The 21,731-nt window shown below is 41.4% G+C and overlaps 1 protein-coding gene across 2 annotated transcripts in view; it reads left to right on the top strand.

Moving 5' to 3' along the window:
- The window catches only part of Hps5 (HPS5 biogenesis of lysosomal organelles complex 2 subunit 2), a 39,720-nt gene extending 18,671 nt beyond the window's left edge, over positions 1-21,049 (top strand). For both annotated transcript variants that reach the window (XM_036181456.1, XM_036181464.1), the window contains exons 9-23: positions 333-421; positions 1,401-1,579; positions 2,254-2,412; positions 3,458-3,644; positions 4,306-4,429; positions 6,897-7,046; positions 7,566-7,637; positions 7,890-8,467; positions 11,671-11,791; positions 11,992-12,147; positions 13,035-13,154; positions 14,561-14,674; positions 17,258-17,364; positions 18,646-18,916; positions 20,379-21,049. In XM_036181456.1, coding sequence (XP_036037349.1) covers positions 333-421; positions 1,401-1,579; positions 2,254-2,412; positions 3,458-3,644; positions 4,306-4,429; positions 6,897-7,046; positions 7,566-7,637; positions 7,890-8,467; positions 11,671-11,791; positions 11,992-12,147; positions 13,035-13,154; positions 14,561-14,674; positions 17,258-17,364; positions 18,646-18,916; positions 20,379-20,439 — 2,488 coding nt within the window. In that variant the 3' untranslated portion in view covers positions 20,440-21,049. The remainder of the gene's footprint in view (positions 1-332; positions 422-1,400; positions 1,580-2,253; positions 2,413-3,457; positions 3,645-4,305; positions 4,430-6,896; positions 7,047-7,565; positions 7,638-7,889; positions 8,468-11,670; positions 11,792-11,991; positions 12,148-13,034; positions 13,155-14,560; positions 14,675-17,257; positions 17,365-18,645; positions 18,917-20,378) is intronic.
- The last annotated feature ends 682 nt before the right edge of the window (positions 21,050-21,731 follow it).

The following is a 21,731-nucleotide window of genomic DNA, read 5'->3' as shown; positions in this document are numbered from 1 at the left end:
AGAAGTCGAATAAGGGTCATGCAAGTCCTTCTTAATAGGCTTTTCTTTTTCCAAGTATCAGCCTTTTCTTTTTCCGGAAGCTACTTGTGTTTGTGTCTAAAATTTCCCAACTTGACACTATCTGATGGTATGCTATTATTGGGCTCAGAGAGGAGATGGTAACGTTTGATCAGCTGGGCCACTACTGTTTTTTTGTTTTGCATAGTCTGATTTTCTTTAATAGTCAGTGAGAGATTGAGTCCAGAGAATTGTAAAGATCTATGCTGTAGTAAACATGAGGGTTTTTTGTTTGTTCTTGTTTTGTTTTTTACTACTTTTATTTTCTCTTCCAGTGAACACTGTGTGCTGACTTGGACAGAAAAAGGAATTTATATTTTTATTCCTCAGAATGTTCAAGTTCTTCTTTGGAGTGAAGTCAAGGGTAATTGTATTTTTCTTTCTTAGGTAACTTAGTCTCTTAATTGTGTGTGAAAATTAATTGTAGTATGATTATTTTATAATGTGGGAAGTTGAAAATGCAGGGAATAGTCATTGTATGTGACTAACAGAAAATCAGCGCCTGTACTCATAGTTAAAACCAGGAATGTTGGGGAAGTTTAGCATTCCTGGTAAGACAGTGCTTTGGCTTTGACTTTTGGAGTCTTCTTCAGAGAGAAGAGGGGTCATTATTGGTTCACATTGATTCTTTATAGTTTTTCCCCCCAATTGAGTATGTCCCTCGAAAACTAGTATGATAAGTTCTTTCAAGGTGTTCAGTTGAGACAGATACCTCCTCATATGTAACTCATTCATTTATATACTTGTTAAAATCTGTTCATGTGAACACCAAGTTGTAATTTTCTTGAATGTTTTAGTACGACTCAAAGCATATTTCCTACTTTTGCACTCCCAATTCCTTTTCACAGGAAATAGCAGTTTAAGCTTAGGATTTTAGATCAGAAAGCTGTGGTTCTTTGTTTTTTAATCTTAGAAAAGTGTCTAAATATGATTTCTTCATCGAAGTACATGTATAAAAAGAAATAAAATTCCACTGAGCCAAATATTTTTTTCCAAGACAGAGTTTGTCTGTGTAGCCTTGGCTGTCCTGGAACTTGCTCTGTAGATCAGGCTGGCCTTGAACTCACAGAGATCCACCTGCCTCTGCTTCCTGAGTGCTGGGACTAAAGGCATGTGCCACCACTGCCTGGCAAGGCAAATCTTGTTTAAGATTTTATAAGCATGATTGTAGCCCATGTAAAGATGGTAGGATTTCCCTTCCACTGCTAGGGATCAAGAGAAGGGGTCTTGTACATTCTAGGCAAGAGCCTATCACCAACCTGCTTTTCTAGACCAGACCTTACAAAAAGAGCAAAAAGTGTTTGATTAATGTCTTGTCTGTTCACCCTTGTGGTTTTTTGTAGATATTCAGGATGTAGCTGTCTACAAGAATGAGTTGTTCTGTTTACACTTTAATGGGAAAATCTCACATCTTTCCTTGTTGTCTGTGGAACGCTGTGTGGAACGCCTGTTGAGGAGAGGCCTATGGGACCTGGCTGCTCGCACATGCTGTCTCTTCCAAAATTCTATCGTTACCAGCAGAGTGAGTTAGAGTTTACCTACAAATTCTGGGTTGGTCAAACCATCCTAGCTTTCAGGATGTTGTTTATCTTTATTAACTGTTCTGTATGACTCTGTAGAGTTAAAGTCTCCAAAGAAGAGTTGGGGATTTAGCTCAGTGGTAGAGCGCTTGCCTAGCAAGCACAAGGCCCTGGGTTCGATCCTCAGCTCCAAAAAAAAGTCTCCAAAGAAAGCATGGCAATTGTATCTGAGGGTGGGTGAAGGGTAATAAATATGGTGTATTTTTTTGGTTTTAAGAAAATATCAGAGCTGAGTATGGTGGTACATGCCTTTAGTCCTAGCACTTGAAAGTCAGAGGCAGGTTGGAGGCCAGCCTGGTCAACAAAGTGAGTTCAAGGACAGTAAGGGCTACACAGGGTCTCTAAACCCTGTTTTGAAAAACAAACAAACAAAAAAGTCAGATTAACTTATAAATATATTTTAGTTTCAGAACTTAATTTTAAGGGGATGGTTGTGTATAATTTTTAACTCTTAATATATAATATGTTCTGATTAAGTCTCGCTAGGTTACCTAACCTTAAAACACCTAGGAAAGCTTATTCTTGTGAGAGCACCTTTAGCACTTTGGCTGTTTGGATGTAGATGCAGTTGCGAACAGTAAGCTGTTCTGTTGGGGTTTTCTTATCCTTTTATTAGGCAAGAAAAACATTGACCACAGATAAATTAGAGCATTTGAAATCTCAGCTGGACCTTACAACCTACAGTGAACTAATTTCTCAACTGGATGAATTGATCTTAAAATTTGAGCCTTTGGATTCAGCTTGCAGCAGTAGAAGAAGCTCCATTTCATCACATGTGAGGGCTTTTCTTTTGAACTTCATTGTTGTGTGTGTGTGTGTGTGTGTGTGTGTGTGTGTGTGTGATGTTGGGGGGAAGGGGACACGCACATACAAACACAAATGGAGGTCAGAGGACAGCTTTCAGGAATCAGTTCTTTCCTTCCTCCATGTGAGTCCTGCGGATGGAACTCAGGGCGTCATCCATGGCATCAGGTGCCTTTTGCCAGCCCAGTAACTCCTCTAAGAGTTTTTGGATCTTGCAGGGAAATGAGTAAGTCCAAAGATCAAAGATCTGTTTTGCTTTCCATGTAGTACTTTTTTGGGGATAGTGGCATAGAGATGTCAGCTTTTTTTTTGTTACTTTGCCAGACTACATGAGCTAAATAGTTTGTAAGAAGGAAAAGCTTATTTTGGCCTGTGGTTTGAGAAAGGTTAGTACATGGTTGGTTAGTATTGTCTGTTAGGCTTTGGGCTAGGAGAATATGGTAGAAGAAAGCTGCTCATCTAATGGCATCCACGAAGCCTAGAGAGAAACAAGGAGGGAATGGGTCCCATTATCCCATTCAAGAACATACCTCTAGTAACCTAACTTTCCACTGAGCCCTACCTCTGAAGGTTTACCACCTCCCAATAGTACCATAGATTGGGCATCAATATATGGACAGTTCAGAATCCAAAATGTAGCAGGAGAGCTTTCTCCATGATGAGCAGTGAAGGAAAGTCAGGTGTGTTTTGAAGCTGTATTTGTTTATGTCACTGTTTACTGCCTGCTGTGAGGTGGTTTTTCGGTCTGAGATTTGAGATGTTTTTATGTCACCTGTGGTCTCAGTGCTGCACAGGACTATCGCAACTCTCTTCCTCACTGCCTGCTTTCCAAAGACAAGCTGAGAACGTGGTGGATGACACCTCATGCTAGGTGCCCACACTCTTCACTAGTGTGTGCCGGTGAACTGTAATTGTTGCTGTTGACCGTCGACCATAGTGCTAGTATTATTCTGAAAAAGATGTGTTGTGTTACGCAGGAGAACTTTGATTTTGAGGGGAATTGTTATCATTTTTAGGAAAGTTTTAGCATCTTGGACTCTGGTATTTATCGGATCATCAGTAGTAGAAGAGGCAGTCAGTCCGATGAAGACTCTTCCTCCCTTCACAGTCAGACCTTCTCAGAAGATGAAAGACTTAAAGAATTTGCCTCACACCAGGAAGAAGAACAGCCAGAGCAGGGCTGTGGTGCAAGCAGAAATGAAGGTGATGAGTATGTCTCTTGTTGGTCACTGATGAGGAACAGTTGCTTTCTGTGAATTGGCACGATAATCTTATGCAGAGAGTTTCTGTCAGGTATGAGTAAATTTTAGCATGTTAGAGACTAGTTACCTCTAGATATGCTGGTCACTAGAGACAGTGATGTGTAGGTTGTTTTTAATCTCTTGTTTAGACTAATATGTGTAAAGTACCTAATTTGGATTATACATCAAAATGCTGGACAGGTTAAATCACATCATTAGCCAAAATAATTAAGATTTTTTTTTTTTAACCCTCACTAACCACATTATTTTCCACCAGGAATGAAAGATAGCTCCAGTTTTGGGAGCCATTGCCTTCCCTTTTCAATGTTCCAGCATTCCTGTGACTGAACTGTTGAGAAGAGATTAGTAGAAACTCTAAACTACCTTTGTGGCTTGTGGGGATACAGGGTTAGTAAGTTGGATAAAAGTACCTGGCTCAGTGTTTCATGTGGACCATCCATGCATCCCATAAACCTGTCTTCTGTGCTCATTTGTATCTGAGTCAGTTATAATTTTGGTATTGAATCCTTCATCTCCTTTGATTTATTCATTTCTGAATTTGTTTAGCTTTGTAAGAATGTCCATGTGATTAGATGTTTGTTTCTCCCTGTTCTGTTTATTAGACAATGTTCCCCATGGTCTAGTGACGTCCGAGACAGAGAAGAGTGAAGCTTTCCTGCCCTTCAGCATCCCACTGCCGTTTCGTTCTCCGTCTCCTCTGGTGTCTCTCCAGGCTGTTAAAGACAGGTGAATGAACCAGTCATGTCATTAATTCCATTTCTCATTTGCTTCAGTTGTCACATGGCACACTGAGAACGGAAAGGTATTTTACATGTTAGAAAGGTCTCAAGTTATTTCTCTATAAACTGCTAATTCCTCCTTTTAACCTTGGGGGTACTGAGTGTTCCTCTTCATTTGCATAGCTGAATATTTAAGATGAGCCCCTACTCTCACCCTAGATGTAGCAAAATTAAATATTTCAGCCTCACCCTGGTGTGTGCTATAGTGTGTCCATGTGGAGGTAGAGGACAACTTTATCTCATCAGTTCTTCCCTTCTCCTGTGTGGATTCTAGGGATTTAACTCATCTCGTCAGGCTTGGTAGCAATGCCTTTAACTGCTCAGACTCTCTCTGGCCTATTAGTCTTTTTTTGTGTATGTGAAGATTTATCTACTTGTATTGATGTATGTGAAGTTGTGTGAGTTTATGTACACCATGTGTATACAGATGCCTGTGGAGGCTAGACCATGTCAGATCCATTGGAACTAGAGTTATAAATGGTTGTGAGCCTTCATGTGGGTACTGGGAACTGAACCAGGTTCTCTGAAAGGTGGAGGTTTCTTGCTGGCCTACTAGTGATTTCCTGATCCTTTCTCACTTAATGGGTTAATTTGGAGGAGTTTTTCCCCTTCTTGAGACATGTCCTCACTATGTTGCTCTAGCTGTCATGGAACTGGGCTGGCCTCAAACGAAGAGATTCACCTGCCTCTGCCTCCTGAATACTGGAGTTAAAAGCACACCATCACACCTGGGAGAATTGGAGATTTAAAAAAAATTTTTTAAATTTATGTTTTATGTCTGAGTGCTCTACATATATGCCTGCATGCAAGAAGAGGACATCAGATATCAGATCCTATTACAGATGGTTGTGAGCCACCATGTGGTCACTGGGAATCAAACTGTGGACCTCTGGAAGAGCACCCAGTGCTCTTAACCACTGAGCCATCTCTCCAGCCCCCAAATTGGAGATTTTTGAGAATTCTTTCTAGTTTGTGTATGAAACCAATCTTGGCACCGAGAATGAGAGAGAAATATTTTCTGCCTAGCTATTTGTCCTAGTCCTGCTGGGTACACATTCTTTTTGTAGAAGGTGCTACAAGCCACAGGGAAATGTAATGGAATTCAGCTACTATCATAAAAGCTACTACTTGGAAAAGTCAAGGACTTTTCTGAAGGTCAAGCCATGGCTTAAGAGCTCTTGGTGATATTTTAGCTTTTGTATACATATTTAGCTGGTTCCTACAATGACTTTCTTGTATGCTTCCAAGAAGTTCTAACAGTGTATTTATCTAAAATACCTATCAAGCAACCAAGGCCAAACAATCTCCTGAAGTAAGTAAGGTAACACCCTCGTGGAAACGACGCCTGTTCCCTAGGTCAGGCGAAGAGCTTTATTTCTTGTGCAATATGAGACCCTCCTTTTCTATTACTAACATTATAGACCCGTAACTTCTTACCTAAGCACTTCTAGGAATGTAGACTGAGCACATAGACCCCCTTCTTGATATACTAACGATCATTAGCTTTCAGTTGACCTCCTCCTTTACTACTCCCATTTTGGGTTGTAAAAGAAAGCCTGATGTCACTGCCTGAGGAAAATTCTTACCTGCCTTTATGCCCCCGTAAGAATTCAAGCCTGGTGACCTTGCTTGGCCAGAGGATCGCTATTGCTTGGGTTTATAACTGGACACCTCAGGGACAGGAGAACTTGGAGTTATAAGGAGATATAGAGGACAAGATGGAAGATGAGGAAGAGCCAGATGGGAAAATACTAGCTGGGTAAGAATGAGATGAGAAGGCCCTAGATGAGGCAGAACTAAGATGAGAGAACTAAGATAGAACTTAGAGGGAGCAGTAGATAAATGTAGAGAGAAATCAGGCAAGAGAGGAGCTAGGCATGAGAACAGAACTGCAGCTGTGTAGATAGGATCTTATCCCAGAGGAATTAAGTAGACAGACTAAGAGCTTGGTGTACTTAGATTCTTCTCCCGAAAATAATTCTCCATTTGTAGTTTCTCTTCTGAGTGCCTGGGAAGGAAATTATTTAGGCTGGTCCTATAATAATTTACAAGAAGAAGGGTCTGTTCCTTGTTGTTCTCTGACCAGGAAGTGGCTGATGATCACATGCTTAACTTACCCGAGTTGAAGGAGACATTACATTGAAGAGACAGCTGGATGAGAGACCTTCCTTTTAGCATTGACTCACTAGCCTCAGGACATTTCTATAAATACAATGAATCACCTTATTGTAGGTTTTTATGAACCTCATGTGAAATGTGGGTGATTAGAGAAATGGTTATGAGCAGTCTGTCTTGTTGTTAAGCTCGGGCTGGTTTTGTAGTACTAATGGAAACAGCAATGTCAGGAACCAGAGTTTTCACTCTTGACAGTGTTGATATATTTTCATGTTAGGTTTTTGTTATTTGACTTCCAGTGTTTCTAGCTTTGTGCGTAAAACTACTGAGAAGATCGGTACCTTTCACACAAGCCCAGAGCTGAAAGAGACATTTGAATCTAAGGATGTTGACCAAGTACATGAAGAGGAAGTGAGTGCAGTTACCTGCCCTCTGGAGGAAGACACTGAGTAAGCCTTGTGTCTGAGTCTGGAATCCTAGGGGAACTACCAGTGTGAAGAAGTCATAGACTGTACTGTGGGAGACCCTGTATGTATGATACTGCCTACTGAAGATTGTTGTGTAGCTCAGAAACTGCAAATTCCACAGTTTACAAAGAATTAGTTCTGTTGAAACAGACTTTGAGAGTTTCGTATCTCGTTCACCTTTGTCCCTCTCTGTTATCTTGTCACATTCCTGGACTGTCAGAAGAGTGTTAGATTAAGAGGAGATGACTGAGAGCCAGGTCCTACTCTTCTCACTAGCTTGTAATTTTATGTCATTAATACTGTATGGTCTGTCAGTTCTAGGATGTGCCATTGCGTAATGAATAAGAGCAGCACATTTGATGAAGATAATGGAATGAAAGATAATGAATGTAACATATGGCACACTTACCATTTAACAAGCAGTAGAAGTCTTGGTCCAAGAAAGCTTGGGTTGCCCCTAACGCTTGTGAATAGGATTATTTTTTTTTCATTCTTTTCTAGGGAGAAAGAAATTAGTCAACTTCTTGAAGAAGACAGCCTTCAAGAACTCAGAGCAGTAACAGAAGAAGCAATGTGAGTGGGGTGGCCTTTGGACAGCATCAGTAGTGGTCTTGACTGTCTAGGTCAGAAGTAGCCTCATTTGCAATGGATGTTCAATAATCAGTAATGTACTACACAGTCAGTGTTGTCTGTCTTGCTGGCTTGTTGGGATAATTGTCATTTGAAGAACTCAAAGCAACATTTATTCTAGGTTTGTTTAAACTGAAATAATCGTTTTTTTCAAAAACGAATGAGACCATTTTCACATTCATCTGTTTTGTATAGGACCAAGTTACTGGACCCTCTGGTTTTATTTGAACCCAAGTCACTAAGAACAGTTTTACGTGAGTGGCTTTCACAGTTAGAAAAAACATTTGCCTTGAAGGACTTTGCTGGCATTTCCAGTACCAGCAGTCTACCCATGAAATTGAACCTGGATGTGCACGTCTTTACTGAGTCAGAAGAGAGAGTAATAGGTGAAGATAGTGAAGAAGAAAAAGGGAATTTTTTAGACATTGAAGAAACTGGTGGTCATATAGCCTGTGAATCGGTAAGCAGCATTAGTGAGCCCTTGGGCGACCTTTTTCGAGTATGTTCTCCGTACACCATAGCAAACAGTCTTCAGAAAGACCTGGTGGAGTTGACAACGCTGTGCTTGGAACTGAATGTGTTGACTTCTGTAGTGGAAAACATAGGTGGACATGTGGACTGTGCTCTACAGCAGCCCTCTCCTGAGATCCTGGCTTGTCATTTCCTAAAGAAGTATTTTTTCCTCCTGGATTTGAAAAGAGCAAGGGAGAGTATCAAGATAAGTTACACCAACAACCCTTGTGTTTGGGACACTTTTGTTGAAGGACTAAAAGGTAATTATCAGGTGCCAGTACCAAATGTAAGGTGTTTTATAGTGTGGGGGCTTGACAAAAGATTTGAGTAGAAAACTTACCTGTTTTGGCCAGGCTTTCTGTTTTCTATTCATTTCGTTCTTTTCTTTCCTTTCCTTTCCTTTCCTTTTCTCTTCTCTTCTCTTCTCTTCTCTTCTCTTCTCTTCTCTTCTCTTCTCTTCTCTTCTCTTCTCTTCTTTCCCTTCCCCTTCCCCTTTTCCTTTCCCTCCCTCCCTCCCTCCCTCCCTCCCTCCCTCCCTCCCTTCTTCTCTCTCTCCCTCCCTCCCTCTCTCTGTTTTTCTCTTTTGAGACAGAGTTTCTTTGTGTAATATCCTTGGCTGCCCTGGAACTTGCTTTGTAGATCAGGCTGGCTTGAACTCACAGAGATCTGCCTGCTTCTGCCTCCCAAGTGATGGGATTAAAGGCACCACCATGCCCACCTATTCACTCTTTTTAAAAAATATTTATTTGTTCTAGGACAGCCAGGGCTACACAGAGAAACCCTATCTTGAAACAAACAAACAAACAAAAACCCCAAGACAATAAAATTATTTGTATTTTGTGTGTGTACGTGTGCCATTTGTCTTTGTGTATACCATATACGTGCAGTGCTTGAAGAAGCCAGAAGAGAGTGTCAGATGCCCTGGAGCAGGAGTCACAGGTGGTGGTGTACCCCCTCTGTGGGTGGATGGGAACCAAACCCATGTCCTCCTCAAGAGCAGCAAGTGCTTTTAACTACTGAGCCATCTCTCCAGCTCCTGTAGTCTTTTTAAATTTTTTTTTTGTGTGTATGTGTGTGTGTGTGTGTGTGTGCGCGCCTGCATGCATGTTTGAGTGTATCATGGCACATTTTAGAGATTATAGGATAATTTTGGGATTATCAGTTCTTTCCGCCATATGGGTTCCCAGGTGTGAACTCAGGTGTCAGACTTGATGGCACACCATCTTTTTCCACTGAGCCATCTCAGTGGTCCTGTGTTCTATTCATTTAAGCTTTAATTGTTTTCAAACATTGACTTATTTTGTTACTCTATTATAAGAAATTAGTTTTATCTTTCTCTCTCTCTCTCTCTCTCTCTCTCTCTCTCTCTCTCTCTCTCTCTCTTTCTCTCTCTCTCATTTGTTTATTTTGGTTTTTTTTTTTTGAGACAGGGTTTCTCTGTGTAGCCTTAGCTGTCCCAGAGCATGCTCTGTAGACCAGCCTGGCCTCAAACTCACAGAGATCTGCCTGCCTCTGCCTCCAAAGTGCTCAGGCTTGGTTGCAGCTCATGCTAACTGCTGTCCGTCTTTATAGACTTATATTCACATGTGTTGCTCTTTTCTGTCTTTATAGACTTATATTCACATGTGTTGCTCTTTTCTCTGCTGTATTACCCTGTTTTCCAAGTTTTTTCCTTCAGAATTCTGCTTGAGTAACAGCTGCCACATTGTCTCCAGCAACTGAGACATTAAATATAATTTTTCTTCATTGCCCAGTCAGTTGCTATAGGTAGTGACATTCTCCTCCCTCTCCTCCCCCTTTCCCTCTTCCCTTCTTCTCCTTTTTAAGATTTATTTATTTATTCCATATAGTCTTCTGCCTGCATGTTTGCCTGCACACCTGAGGAGGGCACCAGATCTCATTACAGATGGTTGTGAGCCACCATGTGGTTGCTGGGAATTGAACTCAGAACCTCTGGAAGAGCAGTCAGTGCTCTTAACTTCTGAGCCACCTCTCCAGCCCTCTTCTCTTCTCTTCTCTTCTCTTCTCTTCTCTTCTCTTCTCTTCTCTTCTCTTCTTTTCTCTTCTCTTCTCTTCTTTCCTTTCTTTTTTTCTCTTGGAGTCAGGATCTCTCTACAGAGCCTCAGCTGTCATGGATGGAGCTTACTACATATACCAGGTTGGCCTCAAACTCATGAGATCCACATGCCTCTGCCTCCTGAGTGCTAGGATCAAAGGTGTGTACTAACACCTGGCATTTTCTTTCTCTCTCTCTTTAAGATTTATTTATTTATTATGTATACAGTGTTCTGCCTGCAATGTGTCCCTGTGGGCCAGAGGGCACAAGATCTCATTATAGATGGTTGTGAGCCACCATGTGGTTGTTGGGAATTGAACTCAGGACCTCTGGAAAAGCAGCCAGTGCTCTTAACTGCTGAGCCATCTCTCCAGTTCCCGTTTTAAAAAAATTTACTTATTTATTAATTAAAAAAAAAAGATTTATTTATTTATTTATTTATTTATTTATTTATTATATACACAGTATTCTGCCTGCATGTGTCCCTGCAGGCCAGAAGAGGGTACCAGATCTCATTACAGATGGTTGTGAGCCACCATGTGGTTGCTAGGAATTGAACTCAGGACCTCTGGAAGAGCAGTCGGTTCTCTTAACCACTGAGCCATCTCTCCAGCCCCTATTTATTAATTTTTTAAACAGAAAAGGTTTTTAACTAGAGTTCCACTGGCTTCATTTGCTTAGTTTGGCTATAAATGATTTCTAATTCCTCCTCAAAGTCAGTTCTTCCTTCTTAGGATGAATAATTGCTGGACTACTGCTTTTTTATTTTTAAAGGTGAACTATTTTTAAATCAATTTTACTGAACTTATTTCTAAGAGGTGATATGCAAATACTGGTCCTGTAAAAACTAAACAGTTTGGCATTGATAATAGAGATATGTGGCTTGTGATACACACACACACACACACACACACACACACACACACACACACACACGGTACACAGCCCTATAAACTTATTTTTCAAGCATAGTAGTAACTTATATAGTCACTATTTGTTCTTTTGACCTCTGAAAATTTCAGTACATGAGAATGAAGAGGAGGCTTAGAAGCTAAGTGCTAGTGCTTGCTGCTCCTGCAGAGGGCCTGAGTTTGATCCTGGCATCGACATAAGATAGCATACAACTCCAGCTCCAGGGGATCCAATGCTCCCTTCTGACCTCTAGGTACCCTAGCACACACAGACACAAAAACGAAAATTCTAGTAAGTTTTGTTTCCCAATTTGACTTAATGGTCTTGAAAAGTTGAGATTATATCCTGGTAGATTTTGTTTTGTTTTCTGCAATGCTTAACAAATATTGGGGCCTTGCCCTAGTGGATGACAGTTGAATCAATGTATCCAAGAATATTTGCAGCAAAGAGGTGAAGAGAAAGACTGTTTTCTGTTTTTTTTTTTTTTCCTTTCAGAAATGGCAAGTTCTAATCCTGTATACTCGGAGATGGAAGAAGGAGACCTGCCCACAGGGTTACAGTTACTGGATGGCTCAGTCCCTTCAGACAGTCCCTTGTGGATTGCATTTGCCACCCGGTAAGTTGTCTTGTTTGTTGTTTGTGGGACCCTAAACATTTGCAGTGTTTTTATGGCTTAGTATCTAAAGTTTGACTCAATTTGCATCTTGTGCAACTTCTTATTAGAATATTTACTTTTATTTCTAGTGAGTCCATAGTATAACCAATCTTACTATGGCACTAAAGTTGGAGACTGATATGCTCTGTTTTCAAATGCAGATTGTATGATAGATTTGGGGAGTCTGCCCTTCGAGCCTTCATCAAGTTTTATCCATCTATCTCGCCTTCGGACATCGCACAGCTTTGCCGTCATCATCCTGCTCAGTTTTTGGCCTATCTAGACAGTCTGGTGAAATCAAGGCCTGAAGATCAGTGGTGAGAAGGCCTGTGTAGTCTCTGTTTTAGGTGGAGAATTGTTTCTGTTGAATCCCATTCAGTTGTCACATTTTCACTGCCAGCTGTTAGGAGGTTCAGGCACCTACTGTGGAAGATGAGGATTTGGGCAGTTTTATACCACCCAGCACACACTTTGCCCCCCTTCCCTTGTACAGTGTACACCACAGATGCACAGATACCACACTTTACCTCCTGCCTGAGAGAGTCTCAGGTTCTCAGTGTGAAATGAAATCCTCCATGCTGGAGAGATGGCTAAGCAGATAGGAGCACTTGCTGTTCTTACAGGATTCCCAGGCTCCATTCCCAGCATCCACTTGACAACTCACAACACTCTGTAACTCTACTTATGGAGATGTGAGTGGCCTGAGGTACTACATACATCTGGTACACATACATGTGGGCAACATACACACATAAAATAAATCTTCCAAAAGCAAATAAATTCTTGACTCAGCAGGGGTTCAGCCAAAGCTGATTCTCCTTCCCCTGCCAGTGAATGCTTTTCCTTGCAGTAGCCTGGATTTCGGGAGTGGATCTCTGTTCCTGCTTTTCTTTCAGGCTGGGCCATCATTGTTCTTCTCCATGACTATAAACTCCCAATTAAGGATAAGTCTGGAAGCTCTTCCTTTTCCATGTTTGCTACTCGGGCCCACTCTTGTGCTCACACCCCGTTTCCTACTTCCCTGCCGCTTTTTCCTCATCACCTTACAGCTTGCTTACCCATTTCGTGGACTGATACTCGCACTAGCATCTCTAGCCGTTTGTAGTAGAGGAGCTTCCAAGTTATCCTTTATCATTTCTTTACATCCACACACTTTGTTTTCTCTCATGAAGATCAATGTTATTTCTCCCCAACTTGCTCTCAGGCCATCCTTCCTTGAGTTCCTTCTACAACCAGAATCTTTAAGACTTGACTGGCTGCTTTTGGCAGTGTCTCATGATGCTCCACCAAGCACAAGTACAGTAGATGAGGAAGGACATCCCAGGTAAGCAGTCCTCCTCTGTGAACCTTCCCTCAAAGTGGAACTGATATTTTCCCTTGTAGCGTCCAGGCTCACTTTAGGAATAGCAGTAGAAAAACTTAACCAAGTACTGGGAGTAACAAGATTGTGTATCCATGTACATTCTCGTAGTTCTGAATACTGTGAGGTTACAGACCCTGTAAAAATCTCACAGTTCCTTTCAGAAAAATGCACATTCACGTAAAAATTTGCACATAACTTCAAAGAATTAAATTGGCCTCCCTGCAGTTCTTTTGGAGGCCCACAGTGAACCCTGGATTAGCCCATTTTAAAGGAAAACAACAACAACAACAACCAAAACTCTGTGTGTATGTGTGTATTTTCTTTCAAAAGATGTGTTAATTAACTTGAAAATGGGCCCTGAGGATTTGAAAAATAGAACCTTGAAAAAATGAATACCACCAGTACATGACTCAGAAACAGTCTCGAATTTTCCTCTAAGGGAAGTCTTTTGAAAGCATTGCCTCTTGCCAAATGCCTATTTTATTTGTTTTACTCCTCAGCAAAATGCTAGGAAGACAGCAGTGGCTGTGGGTGATGGAATCAAGGGATTAGGATTAAGTTGCATTAAATCAGTACAGTAGTAGGATTAAACTCAGTACCTGTATGCTATGCAGTCACCGAGTTACACTCAAGTCCCTATTTCTGTTTTGTTATTATTGTTGTTGTTTGTAACACAAATTTCTAAATGGTCTTGCTATATAAAAAACACAGAGCCAGAAATTTGGTTTAAAGCCCAGGAGAGAAAGATCTAAGGAATAGGGCAATCCTCACCTTGCCAAGTCTGCAGCTTTCAAAGAAAGCTTCTTCCTGTATACTCATGGTTATGTTTCTGTTCTGTTCTCTTATTGGCTCTTTTAGCCCAGCTACATCACTTCCTCTTCCTACACAGCTCTGTCCCTTTCTGTCTGTCTGTACAGACCTCCAGACCTCTGTGGTTGGTACTGGGATTAAAGGCATGTGTCACCACACCTGGCTCTGTTCCCTAGTGTGGCCTTGAACACAGAGAGATCCTGCCTGCTAAATGATAGGATTAAGGGTGTGTGCTACAACTCCCTGACTTCTTTGTTTACTTACAATGGCTGGCCTTTTCCCTCTGTTCTCTAGGCAAGCTTTATTTATTAAAGCACAAATAAAATATCACCACATTTCAGCACAAATAAAATATCACCACAGTTCTTATTTTTTTCATTTTGAAATGAACAAGTTATAAGAAAAGGAGCTATTTTTAATTTTTTAAACAGCAAAATAAAATTATTTGGAAACTATAATAATGGTATATGTTTCAAGTGTAGTCTCCTATTAGATGACGACAAAGTACTTTCTAGAGTTCATTTCCTATCTAATAGCTTTACTTTTTCATCTCATAGGCCACATTCACACTTGCTTCCCTGGGGTTATAGTCAGTTGATCCTTCTTCTGATTAAACTTCCTGCAGACTTTACAACCAAAGAGAAAATGACTGACATCTGTAAGTCCTATGGGTAAGTGAGGATGTTTACATATGCTGGTCTGGAGGTGAAATCCACCAATAAGCCTCTAGTTAAGGTCCTGCATTGGTGTGCTTTATTATGCAAGGATTCAGTATGATACTTAAACAAAATGCACTTTTTTTTAACACTATAGTTTTTACTTTCTGTGTATGGCCATTTGCCTACATGAATGTGTGCACTACAGAGGTCAGAAGAGGACATCAAGACTTGCTGGGACTGGAGTTATAGACAGTTGTGAGCCACCATGTGGGTGCAAAGTATGGAACCCAGGTCCTCTGCAAGAGCAGCCAACAATCTTAACTCCTGAGCCATTTCTCCAGCCCTATGTTTTAAGTGATGGTAACCATTATCTTTCTTTGAAATTTTATTTCTGTATTGTAATTGTAAGGAGAGAATGGCCCATGTGAGTTCTTTGTATTCTTCTTGCCCAGTTGTTAGAGCCAGTTCTCAGGCCGTTACATATTGTTTCCACACCAGTTAGAATAGATACAAGATTTGCAAGAAGTGAGAGATCAAAGTAGGTTTCCTGGTGAAGGGCTCTGGGGGAAGGGAGATTGGGAGTCAGCCCCAAGGCTGTGCAGTGGGGAGGGTCTGCTGAGGGGGGTAGCAGGAGGGTGAAAAACTGACACCACTAATGAGAGAGTCAGTCACTGTCTGGTGGTCTTGACTTCTGCTCCACCTGAAGCAGTATCCTTTAGAGGGACCTTTGTTTTTCTTTTCCCTTAGAGGGAATTCATGCAGTGGCAACTGTGTGGTACTTATTTATTCATTGATAATGAAGGATGAGACTGGCCAGGTGGCAGGTGGTGAGATTATGAGATACTCTTTTGGACTTAAATAATAAATAGTAGTTTGTTTTATTTTTAATTTAATTTTGAGGAGGGGGCAGGTGCATGCATGTCGTCTGTATGGAGGTCAGAGAACAGTCTTCTAGAGTTTGTTCTCTTCTCTGCCCTATGGGTCCCAGGGATAGAACTTGGGTTGTCAAGGTTGGCAGCAATGCCGTAACCTACTGAGCTATCTCTGGCCCTTTTTTAGACTCTTCTGAGATGATTCCTAGTGTCATCCATGAGAAAGGAAATTCTATAGGAAGAGATTGTGTGAATTTTTACAGATTGAGGGGTTGGTGATTAGGGAGCCCACCAAGGAGAAAGTCCATGGAATGAGATTTGGAGACACATTCTGATTTTGTATTGAATGGTAAAACTTAAAATTTAGGGGCTCACAATATGGTTCAAGGGTTAAGAGCACTGGCTTTTCTTCCAGAGGACCCGGGTTTGATTCTCAGCACAACCGTCTATAGCTCCAATTCCAGTGGATCCTCTTCCATCCTCTTCCAGCTTCCCAAGGCACCAGACTCACATGTGGTACATGTATGTATACATGCAGGCAAAGCAGCCATATACGTAAAGCAAATAAAATTAAAAAGTGAAACTACTTGCAAAGTACATAAAGTTTTATTTATTAAGTGCACTAGATCAAGGCTCTGGAGTAGAAGTTTGTGTGATAATGGAAATATTCTACTGCACACTGCCCCCTAGCCACTAGCCCCATGTGATCACCAATTTTTAACTACAAAACTGACTTTTAGGGGCTAGAGAGGTGGCTCAGTGGTTAAGAACACTTGTTGCTCTTGCTAAGAATCTTGGTTCAATTCTAGCATCTACATGAAGGTTCACAACTGATGTAATTCTAGTTCCAGGGGATCTGATGCCTTCTTCTGGGCTTTGGGGACACTAGGCTTGTACATTATGCACATATATGTAGACAAACACTTGTATACAAAATATAAAAATAAATCTTAGGCTGGGCTGGGGTGATGCACACCTTTAATCCCAGTACTTGGGAGGCAGAGGGAGGTGGATCTTTGTGAATTTGAGGCCAGATCTACACAGTTCTAGACACCCAGGGATACACAGGGAAACCCTATCTCAAAACAAAACAAAAAAACCAACAAAGCAATAAATAAATAAATAAATACATACATACATAAGTAAATCTTGGGATTGGGAGGATGGCTGAGGGGTAAAAAGTACTTTCTAGAGGATCCAGGTTCAATTCCCAGCACTCACATGGCAGCTCACAACTCTCTATAACTCCCTATTCCAAGGGATCCATTACCTACTTCTGGGCTCATTGGACAACAGGCGTACATTTGATACACAGACATTCATGTATGCAAAATTCCCCTACCCATAAAAAATTTAAAGTTTCTTTAAATAAATAAAACTTTTTAAAAAGACTTAACACTAGCTAGTGGTAGTGCATGCCTTTAAACCCAGCACTTAGGAGGCAGAGGCAGGCAGAATTTGAGTACAAGGCCAAACTAGTCTACAGAGGGAGTTCCAGGATAGCCAGGCCTACACAGTGAAACTGTTTTGAAAAAAACAAACAAAAAAAAAAAAAAAAAAAAGGAAAAAGGATTGTCTTAACAATAACAAATTACCTCTGAGTTTTAATTTTTATTTACTTTTACCTTAAGCTCTAATGACCACATGTGGCTAATAGGTATGGTCAGTGCAGTTCATTCACATCCACTGTACTTACTCCTTTTATCAACTTTGTCCCTTTAAGTTTCTGGCCTGGATATCTGACACTCTGTCTGGAGCTGGAGAGGAGGAGGGAGGCCTTCAACAACATTGTGTATCTGAATGACATGAGCCTGATGGAAGGGGACAATGGTATGTAAATTCCAAATGTAACTCCTCATTGTGGTGTTCTGGAAGTCTCTCCTCACTTTCCAGTAAGCAAATTTGAACATTTTAGTGGTTGTCTACATAATTTAGATAGCTGTTAAGATTGTGGGGGCTTTGCCTAGTCTTTGGTATATTATGACTTCGTTTCTATTTAACAACTGTTTGCCATTTTAAGCACTATACTCCATGTTTTCATATTCTGTTGTAAGTGAGATAACTCTTGGGATAGATGTCTCAGAACTGGACATCTGCCTTTCATTCTTGCCCACTTTAAAGCTCTTTCTGTTCAGCAGCTAGAATGAGTCTTAAAAAAAAAAAGAAAAGAAAAAGAAAAAGAAAGAAAAAGAGGGCTGGCAAGATGGCTGAGCAGGGAAGAGCACTTGGTGTTCTTGCAGAAGGCCAGAGTTTGGTTCCCATCACCACGTGTTGGGTGGATCATACTTGCCTATAATCCTAGTTCCATGGACTTACCACCCTTTTCTGGCTTCTGTGGATACCTGCACACGTGTGTTCTCTCTCTCTCTCTCTCTCTCTCTCTCTTTCTCTCTCTCTCTCTCTCTCTCTCACACACACACACACACACACAAACAGTAAATTAAATCTTAAAAACAGCTGAACGATATAGCTTCCTCCCAGAAAGCCCTTGCATGAACTCATACAATTTATACTGTTAAGTGTTCCCGTGGGCCTGACCTATCGTCTTATCCTCTCTGCACACTCTTACCTTTATGCACTGTCAGCTTTTCAGACATACCCTGAACACAGCAGGTTCTCTGCTGTGTCCCATCATTTTCCATGTCTCCTGGGTCAGAAATGTAGTCTTCTCCCCTCCCCGCTTGCCCCTGCTCCAAATTTGGATGTCATGCAGGCTGCATGTATGTGCCCTTCTGCCTGTCTCATTCTTTAGCTTTTGCTTGGACGTTGCTTCCACGTTAGAACCTCATTCAGATCCTCTGAACCACGCCTGCAGTTCTATAGTTCCTTATTCTTTTCCTTCATATACTTAACATGATTTATAAGTAGTAATTTGTTCATCTATGTAAGCCTTTACTAACCTGATTGCTGCAGGAGTGTGGAGGTTGATTCTGTTTTTGTTCCTTGTTGCATATCCAGAAGGCTTGCAGATGATTTTAATTCTGTGTGTTCAGAAGGTTTGTGCTGAAGGGAAGAGACTCTGTTCTTGAATGTCTTTGTTTGGTCTTAAGTGTTCTTATAGTTCTCACGTTTCATGTATGGAGCCTGTATGCTCTGTGTTTCTGTGTGCAGGGTGGATCCCTGAGACCTTGGAGGAATGGAAGCTTCTCCTACATCTACTGCAGAACAAGAGCACAAGACCAACTCCTCAGGAGTCACTAAATGGGAGCCTCAGTGATGGGCCTGCCCCCATCAGTGTGGAGAATGTGGCACTCTTGTTAGCTAAGGCCATGGGCCCAGATCGGGCTTGGTCACTGCTACAGGAATGTGGTCTAGCTCTTGAGTTGTCAGCAAAGTTTACCAGAACCTGTGACATCCTGAGGATCGCTGAGAGAAGACAGAGGTAATTGTCTGTGGTGCCTGCACATGTAGCCTTGCACAGACTTTCAGCAGTAGGTAGATGGGAGTGCAGAGATGATGTAGTCTCAACCCCTCACGAGCACATGAGGAGACTGAGACACATCTGCGGATTATGGTGTAAATGAAGAGGCCAAAGTAAAATTTTACTCATCATCATGATCAGGGTACTCTTCAGCTTAGTGTGAGTGCCCCACTACCATGCATCCTCAATTCTGTAAGAATGGTATTGATGCAGGTCTGTGAGCATGCTACCTAGTAGGCCAAGGCAGGAGAACCATGAGTTCAAAGACACAGGGATTTAGTGAAATCCCGTCTCAAAAGTGAAAAGAGGCTGGGCATGTGGCTCAGTGGCAGACCATCTATTTATCACATGAAGCCCTGAGTTCAATATCCAGTTTAAACACAAAGCAAAGCTATTTACTTAAATATTACACACACACACACACACACACACACACACACACACACCCCACACCCACACTCACACAAACACACACACACACACTTACTTTACTCAAGTTTTTCTATTTGTGGTAAGATAGATGTTGTAGAAAACAACAACAACAACAAAAACCATAGGCAAGTGTGATGGCACACACCTGTAATCTCAGCTCTGGGGAGGCTGAGATAGGAGGATCAGCAGTTCAAGGCCAGCCTGGACTGAAGAGCATTAACCACCTGTCTTAAAAAAAAAATTTAAAAAAAAAGGGAAAGAAAAGAAAAAGAAAGCAAATCCATGTGAAATTTGCTCTCTAGAGCATTTAGTGATTTTGTGTGTGCAGGTTGCTTACAACCAGTTTCTAGTATATTTTCCTCTGAATTGATGGGACAGAGTATTAATCAGGCCTTCATTCCCATCTGACAACCATCGTTCGGCTTTCTGTTGAGTTGGAGCATCCCAGATCCCTCATCAAAGTAGAATGATAACAATATAGGTTGATTATCCCATAGCTAATATACCTGAGAAGGGAGGTATTCCAGGTTTCAGAGGTTTTAGATTTGAGCAGAGCTTCTCAACTGGTAGTGATGCTGAATGAACATTTGTGCTTACCAGCTTTGAAATCATCTTTGGAGAAATAACTAAGTCTATTGCCCACTTTAGAGTCAGGTTGCTAGTTTAGCTGTGGAATTCCACCATGTTCTGAATGTCTAGATGCCTCTTACCAGGTAGGATTTGCATGTCCTCTCTCCCATTCCAGATTGCTTGTTAATTTTGTTGATCGCTTTCTTTTTTCCCAACACTGGGCATTGAACCTGAGACCTCGTCTATGCCTGGCAACATTGCAGTTCCCGAATGATGATGTTCCCAGCCCACTCTGCTGGTTTCAGCCTTTGTCTTTTGATCACAGTGTTTTGAACCCTCTTTAGTCTTTAGAGGTTTTGCTTTGCTATTAAAAATGAACCAGGACAACTGAATTTGCTTGTTTCCTTCTGTGGAATTTCAGAGCACTGATACAAGGCATGCTTGAGAAGTGTGACCGGTTCCTTTGGTCACAGCAGGCCTAGTGGGAGATCTGTCGGGACACGATATCATTTTGACCAAGTGGAACCCTGCTCTGGAACCTTCAGAGGACTTTGCCACAGAAGGAAAGGGGATACCCCAAGCCATCCAGGAACAGAACCTGGCATGCTGCTGCTGCTGCTGTTGCTACCATCTCCACCTTGGCACTTTGCTCTCATGGCTCGATGACCTCAGTTTGTCAACCAAAGTCAGCTCTCGGAAGAAGTTGGTCACGGTTCAGTGGCACCAGCATGGGACTGCTCACTGCCATGTGGTATTCAGTGCGAACAGTGTAGTGTTTGCCATGTTAGTACATCAGAGAATTGTTTTCTACTGTGGCAGATGCTTTGCTACGTGAGGACAGATAACATTGTGAACTGGAGTTCAGTACTATTTACGCTTGTCTGAGGCCATCTAGAAATTACTGAGTTAAGACTTAGAACAATGACATTGTTTAAAGAATATTACCCAAAAGAATCATGCACTTTTTTTCTTTTCCCTTCTTTTTTTGGAAATAGGGTCTTACTTTGTAACTCTAGCTAGCCTAGGACATGCTAGAACAGGTCGACCAGGCTGGTCTAGACATCTGCCTGCCTTTCTTTGCCTTCTGAGTATTGGGATTAAAGGTGTGTGCCACCCGCCCACACACACTTTTAAAAATTATTTTTAAAAAGCTATGGTAAGAGAAAGTCAAGCACTAATATAAGTTATAACAAATGATGGTGTTGTTTAAGCCATGTTACTAGATTGTCATTTGTGAACCTTTATGTTGTATTGGTAATAAATGATGAAGGTTTTGTTTGAGCAGACCGTGGACATGAGATTGATTTCTGAGCAGTTTGCAGGAACATCTTGGGTAAATCCAGTGTGGAGTGGTGTTAGACATATTGAATAAGTGACTTTTTCTTTCCCCTATTTACACCAAGCCAGAGAAGCACACATTCTGTCATATCTATCCATGACATGGATATGATCTGCCCTAGGAAACTGAAGTGGTTGTCAGGGAAACAAGCAGCACCTGGGTTTTGGGTGTGTTGGCTGACGCTGAATGTGAGACTGTACTGAGGTAATGGGAGAGAGCTCTCCCTTCCCTTTCTGCCTTGGTCACTACATAGTGGCTAAAATATAGCCCAGAGCATGTCTCAAGGCAAGCAGATGCCAAGAACTGGCATGGCTGCCATCATCCTCGTCTCCCTGTCTATGGCAAGTTACTGCAATCATTATTTCCCAACAAGTATTCCTGGCCCATGTCACGTGAATTTATCTTCCAAGGCAAAGAGAAAAGAAAATCCTCTTC

Source organism: Onychomys torridus, chromosome 1 (genome assembly GCF_903995425.1).
Source record: "Onychomys torridus chromosome 1, mOncTor1.1, whole genome shotgun sequence".
NCBI lineage: Eukaryota > Metazoa > Chordata > Mammalia > Rodentia > Cricetidae > Onychomys > Onychomys torridus.
The sequence above is the reverse complement of the archived record's forward strand: the minus strand, read 5'-3'. Positions and strand labels throughout refer to the sequence as shown.